The following is an 11,085-nucleotide window of genomic DNA, read 5'->3' as shown; positions in this document are numbered from 1 at the left end:
AGAGAGAGAGGGAAAGTGAGAAAGCAAGCCACCAGATCCAGGACTCAAACCGTGGTCAGCCATGTGGGAGTGTCCAGCACCTTAACCGCCACGCCACCTGCTGGTCCCCAAGCTCACTAAAAGTCTTGCACATTAGGTTTTCTTTTTCTTTTCTGAGGAATTTTTGCTACAGGGTGCATGTGCTCACCAGAGAGACAGAAAGAGATAGAAAGTGAGAGATCACTGCTCAGGGGGGATGGCCACACCGCGATCCCTTCTCCTGTTAGGATTCTGGGCACACACGTACACAAGCCTGGCATGAGCTTCAAGCCACCTTTTTTTTTCTTAACCACCACTATACTACCTGCTGGCCCTCACGTATTAGTTTTTCTAAATGAATGCTAAAATTATTTTAGTTTCACAAAATTGTTCCCACTAGAATCACACTAAATCTACACACAAGCTAGAAAATTTTAGAACATTTAGTTTTTCACCCAAAGAATATGGCCTAGGGAACCAGCAGTTAGCGTAATGGCTATGTCGCTGGACTCCCACGTAGTCGACCGCGGTTCGCGTCCCAGACCCAGTGGCTTAAACTCACGCCAGGCACATGTATGTGCGTGCCCAAGATCCCGAGAGGAGAATGGAGGAGAAGGGATTGTAGCGTGACCATCCCCCTTGGGGGGTGATTTCTCGCTTTCTGTCTCTCTGTCTCTCTCTGTCTGTCTGGCAAGCGCACGCGCCCTATAGCAAAAATCTCTCCAAAAAAAAAAAGAATATGGTCTAATAAATTTTTTTAATCCTCTAATAATTAACCAGATTTGCATTCTAACTATACCTTATTAAGCAACTTTTAATGAAACTGAAGGCATTGAAGAAATAATAATATTCAACACTACGAAAGGTTGAAATATTACTGGTGTGTCCATATATTACAAATTAGTATGACACTTTTGAAAGCTGTATGGCAATATATAATGAAGTCAGTGAAAATTATTTTGTTTCTATTTGAAGCAGTTAAAAATTTAGAATAAGGGGGGCTGGCAGGTAGCATGGTGGTTAAGGTGCTGGACTCCCACATGGCCGACCACGGTTTGAGTCCCAGATCTGGAAGCTTGCTTTCCTACTTTCCCTTTCTCTCTCTCTGTCTTTCTCAGGTCAAATTAAACAAATAATAATGATGATAATAAATGAAATCAAATAATTTCTAAAAAAATAATTAGAATAATGGGGTTGGCAGGTGGCATGGTGGTTAGGAACACTGGCCTCTCACATGACAGACTGTAGTTCAACTCCCAAACCTGGCAGCTTGCTTTCTCATTCTCTCTCTCTCTGGTCAAAGTAAAATAAATCAATAAATAAAATAAAGTTAAATAATACATTAAAAAATTTTAGGATAAGAAAATATTTCCAGGGACCAGTGGATGGCATGGTATTTAAGGCACCGGACAATCCCACATGGCCAACAACGGTTCGAGTCCCAGACCTGGTGGCTTGCTTTCTCGTCCACCTCCCTTTGTGTGTGTGTGTGTGTGTCACTCTGGTCAAATTAGAATGAACAAATGAATAAACAAAATTTTAAAATGTTTAAAAAAAATTTAAAAAGAAAATATTTCCAAAGATATTAAAAACTACACATGAATAAGTTTAGTGCAGATTTTTAAGAAATAATATTTAAAAAACACAAGCTATAAAAGGGTACATACACATTTGTTGTAACCATTTTTAAACGTATGTATGTTTGGTTTTGGGGTTTAGATGGCAATATTACAAGAGGTTTCTATCATTTCCTTTTTTGAAAAATATTTTTGCTATAGGACTCTTGTGCTCGCCAGAGAAACAAGAGAGACAGAAAGCGAGAAATCACCCCCCGGGGGATGGCCACACCGCAATCCCTTCTCCTCCATTCTCCTCTCAGAATCTTGGGCACGCACGCACACGCGCCCGGCGTGAGTTTTAAGCCACCAGGTCCGGGACGTGAACCGCGGTCGACTATGTGGGAGTTTGGCAACAACCATCATGCTACTTCCTGGTCCTAGGAAACTTTCTTAAATAACAGAAAGCTAGAGTCCCGGACCTGGCTGCTTAAAGCACATGCCGGACACATGTGCGTGCATGCCCAAAATCCCAAGAGGAGCAGAGACGAGAAGGGCCTGCGGTGTGGCCACCAACCCTGGGCGGGAAGACGGGGGGATTTCTTGCTTTCTGTCTCTCTGTCTCTCCGGCAAGCACACATGCTCTACATTAATCTCCCTCAGAAAAATAAAATAAAAATTGCCTTTACTGTTCTTTTTTTTTTTGGAGAGGTTTTTGCTATAGGGCATGTGCACTCGCCAGACAGGCAGAGAGAGAGACAGAAAGTGAGAAATCACACCCCCAGGGGGGATGGCCACATCGCAATCCCTTCTCCTCTTGGGATCTTGGGCACGCACGGACATGCGCCCGGTGTGAGTTTAAGCCTCCGGGTCCAGGACTCGGACCGCGGTCGACTACAAGGGAGTCTAGCGACATAGCCATTATGCTAACTGTTAGTCCTGCCTTTACTGTTCTTGAACAACCTTTCAGGACCAACTGCAGGCGTCTATCGAAGTTTCAGTAATGTGCCAGAGACATGGGACAAGATGGCCCACAGAGAAGTAAGGATACTGTCTCTCGGGACCAGCAGTTAGCGTAATAGCTATGTTGCTAAACTCCCATGTAGCCGACCATGGTTCAAGTCCTGGACCCGGTGGCTTAAACTCATGCTGGGCGCATGTGCGTGCGTGCCCAAGATCCTGAGAGAAGGGATTGCGGTGTGGCCATCCCCGCTGGAGGGTGATTTCTTGCTTTCTATCTCTCTGTCTCTCTGTCTTTCTGATGAGTGTATGTGCCCTATAGCAAAAACCTCTCAAAATAAATAAATAAATAAATAAATAAATAGTGAAATAAAGTAATTTAAAAAAAAAAAAAGGATACTGTCTCTCTCCAAAGCAGAAGACCAGAGACAGAAAGAGCCAAGGTTGAGGGCTCGTCCCACTGTCCCTGTCCTCTACTGGGCCTGCCCTCTGCTTGGCCCTCAGCGTCTGGCCTAGCACTCTGACCTCGTGGGGACTTACCAAGGTCATGTCATCACAGCAGGCAGCACAGGTGCAGGAGGCAGCGTGAGGGTTCAGGATCCCATCCTGGAAGGTAACGAGTGCTTTAATACGTTAGAGAGTCAGCCTTGAAATGTGAACTGTTCAGCACTGAAAGATTTCCGCTGGTTTTACTACTTATCTATTATCATAAAAGTAAAAATTCTTTTTTTATAAATGTTTGTCAGAGAGTAAGTGTGCTTACCCCAGGGAGACAAAGAGAGAGAGCACGCCCGTGGGAGATGACCACACAACCCCTCCTTGTCATCTCACTCTTCTTGAGGGATTTGGGGCACACACACACACACACACACACACACACCCAGCATTGTTTCGCGAGCTGTGGGGTCCATTACATAGCTGGCCGTGTGGCGTCTAGCTACCTTAACCGTCACCCCATCAGCGTTAGAGAGTCAGCCTTGAAATGTGAACTGTTCAGCACTGAAAGATTTCCGCTGGTTTTACTACTTATCTATTATCATAAAAGTAAAAATTCTTTTTTTATAAATGTTTGTCAGAGAGTAAGTGTGCTTACCCCAGGGAGACAAAGAGAGAGAGCACGCCCGTGGGAGATGACCACACAACCCCTCCTTGTCATCTCACTCTTCTTGAGGGATTTGGGGCACACACACACACACACACACACACACCCAGCATTGTTTCGCGAGCTGTGGGGTCCATTACATAGCTGGCCGTGTGGCGTCTAGCTACCTTAACCGTCACCCCATCAGGTGGCCCCCAAAAATAAAAATTCTAAGAAAATACAGTAACTTCCAGAACCTTCTCCTTTTCACATGCCATTACTGGTAACAGGAGCTATGAAAGACCCTAGGGCGTTATTTCATTGACAGCACCCAAGGGACCTGCGATGGGAAGCAGAAACCCTCTCTTCTCCTGAGTAAGCTGGAGCAGAGAAGGCACCTGCGCAGGGTTGGGGATGACACAGCGACACATCGCATGTGGAGCAGGCCCTGGGTTTGCATCCGAACACCTGCCTGAGCACACAACCCTGTGCGCCATGACGCGGGCAGGCTGAGTGGGAAAGACCCTGCCGCAGTGTCTCTCTTCCAGGGAAGAAACGAATGGAAGAGTCAGGTGTACTCAAGCAGGAGCTGGCATCTTCACTGCTACGACTTTTATTTGTTATGCTTCTAACATTTCCCTTCTCTGTGCTTACTCTGTCTCTGTGAGCTCTGTCCCCCCAACCACCGGAGGGGGTTGTTATCTGCCTGAATGATCAGGAAACTGGCGGACAGAGAGGATAAGCACTTGCCCCAGGTCACAATGCTAGCAGTCCTGCCTGACTGCATGGTCTGTGTGCCTCCTCTAGGCTGGGCCGTCTGGCTGCCCCGTGAGTGCGTGCAGGGTGCAGAGACGGGCCCGTGGTACCTGGATGAGGCACTGCAGAGGTCTGCCGGCGTAGCGGATGCTTCTCTTCCAGTCTTTACTGCTGGCTCTTCCTGCCATGGCTTCAAACTCGGTAGGACTGTACCAGTTCTCCCCCTGCTTAATGCATCGCCCCCGGCCTCCTGCAGTGAAGGCAAAGGAACCACCCCGTCCCTTGTCAGTGTGGCTAGCGGACACCAGGCAGGCTCCCCCGTCTCTGCTCCCCTGCCAGCGTGACCCGATGCATCTCATGGATGGCCCTGACAGCCACCCTGGGCAGACCTCCAGAGTCCCCGTTTGCACGCGATGCCCCGGCCCCTATGGACCTCTCAGCTGCAGTCTGCAGTTACCGCAGCCCAGTTGCGCCCTGCAGCGAGTGCTGCCTCCTCCAGAACCCTTGGTCTACATGCCCCACGCTGCCCAGACCTGGGCACAGGGGGCAGCCTGCTTCTCCCCAGCTTCCTCCCAGTCCCAGGGTCACACGGACTCCCAGTTTTCTACCTGGACCAATCACTTTCAGTTTCACCCTGCCCTGCACCTCTCCACTGCCTCAGCTGTGCCTCACAGGGGCCGCTGTCACTTACACCGCCTGTCTTCTGCATTTGGAAACCTTGAGAATGTTCCTTATTTAGAGACAGAGATGCCTATTTATCACGCGGCTGGGATGCAAAAAGGAATAAAGCCCTTGAAGGCCAGAGCAGCAGCAGCCTAGTGCGACCAGGCCCACGCTCACCTGAGCCAAGCCTGCTCTTGTACAGGGTCCCGCTGATGTTCCGGCACCGCACGGGCAGCTCGCTGTCGTACACGGACGGGTCCCAGTTGTATTTGGTTCCGCCTTTCTCCTGGCCAGGAGCTAGAGGAGTTGGAGGGGACTGAGGACCTGGGGCAAGGATAGTCAGGAGATAAGGACGCAGGAAGGTAACAGAGGAGCACCGGGCTGAGCTGAGCTGCTGCACGCTGCCAGGTCTCAGACTTGAACCCCCGCCAAGATAGTGCCACACACGGCCCCTTCGACAACGGACAGCACTTCTCAGCCCTGAAAATTCTCCCTTTCTCAGCTTAAATCAGCTAATATTTGGGATTCCCAGTTTACCACCCAGAATACGTTGCAGACCCTCTCGAGCACACCCCACTGCCGATACCTGGGGTGAGGGGCGCTGCTGGGCCCTTCAGCCCTGTGGTCTCCACGATGCTTCCATCCGTGTGGACGACAATCAGCGTGGCTTTTTCCGTGTTCAGGCTGTCCCCAATCTGAAGGGCTGTCCTACCAGACTAGGAGAAAGAATGCCTCATGAAGTCTCCTCACAGGACGCCCTCAGGCACATGACTTAACAAACAGGATGTGGCCCTCCAGCAAGGATCTAGCCATTTATCCCCAGCCCAAACTCGCCCTCCGGGCCCACACTCCCCTCCACAGACATCCCTGTGGGAGCCTGGGTCCCACCTCCGCCAAGCTGTCCAGCAAACCTTAGCCACAAGGCTCTGTCTGACAGCCGCTGGGCAGACCAGGACCTCAGTGGCCTGTCCAGGCCCAACGTCCTAGGAAACTCTAAAGTTTTCATTCTAAGAGCGTAAAGCTAACTCGGAAGACACAAGACGGGGTTCTTATACCCGGGAACGTGACCTCTGACTCTGCATACATGAAAACTTGATGGTGCCCCTTCCTCAGCACACACTCCTGACAGCAGGGCTCAGGGAGCCTGAGGGCCAACGCCCAGGACGGGGTCTGCGCTGCTGGGTCCCCGTGACTCAGGACCTCAACCCTGTACTGGAGAAAGGGCGTGTTTCCAGACCACCAGGTACTCTTCTGGTCAGGGGAGAGGGCATCTACGCACGCGGGGACCCCTCTATCTGCTGTCAGCGTCCACATAGGCACACACTCGTCTCCGCGTTTTCCTGGCCTGGAGGCGAGAGGCCAGCCCTGTCCTCGGAGCCCAGTGCGGGCGCCGATGGCAGGATGCACCAGCAGCCGCGCCCTGACTCCATCACCGGCAAGGTCTGGGCCCTCGGAAGTGCCTTACACTTGGGTCCCCCTAGAAGATGAGGACGAGCACAGAATCTGCCGCCAGGAAGCAGCCAGACTGGGCAACCCGAGCACTCTGAGCCCGGCGGAGACTGACCAGGTCTGCCACGCCCTGCGCCGGGTCTGTCACTGTACTGCCGTTACACTCTGAGCCCGGCGCAGACTGACCAGGTCTGCCACGCCCTGCGCCGGGTCTGTCACTGTCCTGCCGTACCACGCGGAGCCCAGCGGAGACTGACCAGGTCTGCCACGCCCTGCGCCAGGTCTGTCACTGTACTGCCGTTACACTCTGAGCCCGGCGCAGACTGACCAGGTCTGCCACGCCCTGCGCCAGGTCTGTCACTGTACTGCCGTTACAGTGAACTTGGGCTCCGCACAACCTCAATGGTGCAGCCTGTGGCATACTGAGCCGCAGTGCTGGAAGCCGCATGGTTGACAGCGAGGTCAGATCCCAGGGCTATCTGACAACACGCTGGGTGTGCACAGGCACCCAGGATCCTGAGGGCCAAGGAAATGGGGTCATGACATGATGAATCCCCACAGAGGGTGCTTCTCGCTCTCTCTTCTGTGTGCACGCAATCTCTACCATTTAAAAGGGGGGCGGGCAGCAGGTGGCATAGTGGTCAAGGTGCTGGACTCACATGGCTGACCGTGGTTCAAGTCCGAGACCCGGCAGCTTGCTTTTCCACTTTCCCTCTGTCTCACTTTGGTCAAATAAAAATAATAATAATAACGGATGAATTAAATAACTATTAAAAAAAAAAGGATGGGACCAGCAGATAGCATAATGGCTATGTTGCTGGACTTCCACGTAGTTGACTACAGTTCAAGTCCTGGACCTGGCAGCTTAATATCACACCAGGTGCGCGTGCATGCGTGCCTAAGATCCCGAGAGGAGAATGGAGGAGAAGGGATTGCGGCGTGGCCATCACCCTGGGGGTGATTTCTTGCTCTCTGTCTCTCTGTCTCTCTGGTGAATGTACACACCCTAAAGCAAAAACCACTCCAAATAAAAAGGTGAGGGATCGGCCTGTGGCCTAGGCACTGAGGGCGATGGATTCCACGTGGCTGACCGTGCGGCTCGAATCCCAGCCCGGTGACTGGAAAACTACACCAGGTGCACGTGTGCATGCTCAAACTCCTGATCAGGTGGGTAAGAGGAGCAGAGGCCGCAGCGTGGCCACACGCCATGGGGTGCTTTCGCCCTTTCTCCCTCTCTCTGGTGAGCGCAAGCACCCTCTGGCAAAAAAAATAAAAAAAAGAGTAGGTGCTCTGTTTGTTGTCATCCTAACAATAACTCTGCGTTAAGGGGTACGGTGCCCCAGGTGTGTGCTCTGGCTGAAAAGGCTGCAGCAGCTCACAGGCTGGCAGGGAACCGCTTTTCTGCGGACAGTATCCCCCAGCGTCTGCCACCGGTAACAAGACTATCTGGCTCGCCCTGACATCCCCCTTCTCCTCTTCGGAGTCACCGAAGGCTCAAATACAAAACAGGCCCATGGAACATCGCTCAAGGGTTCTGCATTTGGGCACGAGCGCGCTCTGACACGTGGCCTGTTCCAGCAGCTTACTGCGGTGGACAGGCCGTAACGCAGCAGGGTAGAGGAGGGTGGAGAGATGGACTCCCACAGAGTGCTGGGGCCCTCTACCACCAACAGGCTGGGCAGAAGCTAAACCCTGGGCTAAGAGCAGCCTGGACTGGATCAGGAGCTGGGAGTTCTCACCCCTAAGATGCAGGCTGAGACCATCTGGAAAGGAAGTCACCCCAACTGCCAGGCTCAGAAGGCTGCTGCCAGGTATCCCACATTCCTGTCGCTTCGTGAACACATCTGCGATGTGCTTCTGTGCAGGACCCAAATGGAGAAAGGCCTCACCTGGCCTTCCACAGCAGCTCCACCTCGGCTCAAGCTCCTCCCTGCTCAGCACTGCCCCCTGGCTCCCAAAAGCAGAGCTCAGCGTGCACCCCTTGACAGCTCACAGAACGGAACAGGTACTCGGGCCTCGGGCTGAAGCCTGGGCAGACCGCAGTGACCAGGAGCCGCCTTCCTCAGGGCCATGCAGGGAAGCCGGGTGCCAAGCATGACGTTCCTCAGCGCTGCTTACCAGGACGTGTCCTGAAATTGATGCGGCATTCGCCACTGACGTCGTGAAGACGTTGTCTGCAGAGGCTCCCACGTTGGCCACTGTCACTGTGGTCACCTCTGCAACAGAAGAAACGAGTTCAAGCGTGACGAGAAGGGTGTGAGTAGGCAAGTGGCCTCGCACGAAGCTTAAAGGAGGCAGCTCCCACTCCACTGCAGGCACTTCGGACTGCAGACTCGGAAAGGCCTGGCTGTCGCTTCCAGCCGCAGTCTGTCATCTGGCCCTTCCTCCGTAATACTCTCGCTCACAGTAAAAGCCACCCACGGCAACCCCTCCCCAGCCCCGCGCCGAGCTAGTTCTGCCCAGCAGCCCTGACATCTCCCTTCTCCAGGAGGCTGTGCGCCTGCACCCAGAGTCTCACTCTCGGCCTCCCATGGGTGCAGACGCCTCCTGGACCCACTCACATGATCAACACACAGGGAGGCTTCCCCTCCCCTCCTGGGTCTCACCACCACAAAGTTCAGGTCACCACTGTCAGGGGACCAGGCTCCTGCTCGCTGGCTCTGCCCAGCGTCTCCAATACCTTTTCCAGCATGTCTTCCTACTGAGAAGCATGCCTGACCTGCCAGTGTCCCTAGAATGGCACAGCCCCTTGGCATGGCAGGTCTGTGGGACAGACTCCATGAAGGTCCGCGTCACACCAGTGAAGTCTCCCAGCTCCTGCTCCCATGAGGCGTCCCTTGCTGCGAACAGCCTGCACGCTCCCCACACTGCCTCTGCAAAGCCTGCTGACGCTCCTCGACAGGGCCAGTGGCTGCTTCTGTCACCCAGCACCCCGGCATGTCCCAGAGCAGACTCTGGTATATGGCAGGTGCTCAAAAGACACTGGTATAGTGAGTCCTGCCCAGCACGCACCACACTGCACCGAAAGAACCTCTCCGCCTGGCCGTCTCCACTCCCAGGCTATGCCAGGGCCACCGCTACCTCACCCTTGCCTGACCGAGGTGGTAAGAGGTGGTAAGAGGCCAGGCTGCTGGCTGAGGCGTGTCTGAACACACCAGCCTAAAGGCAGCTCGAGCAGCCATCTGCAAAAAGGCGGCCTCAGACGGCAGTGGGTCCCAAGAGGTACTTCAGCGGGTCATAAGAACACTTTGGAAATGCTTTATCAAAACACAACTACAAAATTTCGTAGAAGCAACATACATCAATATATTTCTATGCCGTGACAGACAGTATCAGTTTTCTTTCTGCATTCAGAAAAATATACAGAAACCTGAAATAAAGCTCCATGGCCCCAAATTCCAATGTCACACCAAAGTTCATGGGTGAAAACCGAATCCTTCGAGAGCACAGAGCCTCCCTCATTCTTGCAGGCAGCTCTCCACACCACACGCACACGCAGTGGGCTGCTGGCCCAGCCCCAGCCCCAGGGCCGAGCGAACACCCAGAACGTGAAACCCACACGCTCGGACAGGGCTGGCATGCGGGGACCGCCAGGCGCCCTCCAGCAGTGCCTGACAAGGCAGCCTGACAGCCAACGCTGCTCCTCCCAGGGCACCAGGAACCCCCGCCGGAGGCAGGACTGGGACGGACTCAGATGGCTGCAGAGTGGCAGTCTGCTGGTTCCAGGGTCTGTGACACGAAACCCGGCGATGAGGATGATCTGCGTGACAAGCAGCACTAGCCAAAATGCGGGCCGGCAGCCTCCTCCTCAGGAGGGAGCTGGATGGAAAGAGGAGGAGGGAAGGGAAGGCCTAGAAGGAAAGGGGCGTGGGGACAAAGGCAGACCGTGAGGGAAGCCTGTGCAGGTACCTCCCGGGCCCACGCTGGGGCCCTACTTGGGCCACACGTCACACCTCTGGGAGGTCCCTGGCCCTACCCAGGCTGGGTTTGGACTACTGCTCCTCAGCATCAGCCCTTGGGCATTCCAAGTGACATGCATGCCCACATGCACTCTAGGACAGGATCTGGTCTGACCCTGCTATGCCACCAGCACTCGGGATGGCTGGATGGAGGAAAAGACAGGCAGGACATGGTGTTGAGAAGGTTCCAGAGGGACACAGGGAAGACCAAAAGAGGGCAGGGCTGGCAGGCACAGGAAAAAGGAGCAGGCAGCAGGTGTGCACGCTAGGCAGAGCCAGGCTGGTCACTAGGGGCAGGCGTCCGGAACAGGTGGGGGGTGAGTGCGACCCAGGGCAGGTGAGCAAGGCAGGTGTGCAGGGGCAGGTGTCCCCAGCCAGGTGGGGATGGCCCAGCCCTGCGGGGCAAGTGTGTGGGGCAGGTATGTCGAGCAGGTGCCTAGGCAGGTGTGGGCGGCCCGGCAGGGCGGGGCGGGTGTGCAGGAACCCGGCGAGGCGCGAGGCCGGCGGGCGCGCGGGCGCACTTGCCTGCGAAAGCGGCGGCGGCGGCGGCGGCCTCGTCGGGCCCCGGCAGAGCCTCGGTGCCCATGTCCATGTGCCCAGGCTCGGCCGCCATCACCGCCCCGGGGGGGCGCCCGCCCGGCCC

At 54.3% G+C, this 11,085-nt stretch overlaps 1 protein-coding gene across 5 annotated transcripts in view; it reads right to left on the bottom strand.

Moving 5' to 3' along the window:
• The window catches only part of DEAF1 (DEAF1 transcription factor), a 53,902-nt gene extending 42,842 nt beyond the window's left edge, over positions 1–11,060 (bottom strand). For 3 of the 5 annotated variants that reach the window (XM_006164427.2, XM_006164431.2, XM_006164428.2), the window contains exons 1-6: positions 10,968–11,060; positions 8,602–8,699; positions 5,621–5,750; positions 5,212–5,358; positions 4,482–4,621; positions 3,075–3,140 (exon numbers count right to left, since the gene is read on the bottom strand). In XM_006164427.2, coding sequence (XP_006164489.2) covers positions 3,075–3,140; positions 4,482–4,621; positions 5,212–5,358; positions 5,621–5,750; positions 8,602–8,699; positions 10,968–11,055 — 669 coding nt within the window. In that variant the 5' untranslated portion in view covers positions 11,056–11,060. Of the gene's footprint in view, positions 1–3,074; positions 3,141–4,481; positions 4,622–5,211; positions 5,359–5,620; positions 5,751–8,222; positions 8,478–8,601; positions 8,700–10,967 lie in introns of those variants that run through there. The other 2 variants (XM_027766675.1, XM_027766676.1) reach the window with 2 other exon arrangements.
• Between the last annotated feature and the right edge of the window lie 25 nt (positions 11,061–11,085).

Source organism: Tupaia chinensis, unplaced genomic scaffold (genome assembly GCF_000334495.1).
Source record: "Tupaia chinensis unplaced genomic scaffold, TupChi_1.0 Scaffold143624_1, whole genome shotgun sequence".
Taxonomy (NCBI): Eukaryota; Metazoa; Chordata; class Mammalia; order Scandentia; family Tupaiidae; genus Tupaia; species Tupaia belangeri.
This window is presented reverse-complemented; position numbering and strand designations above follow the sequence as displayed.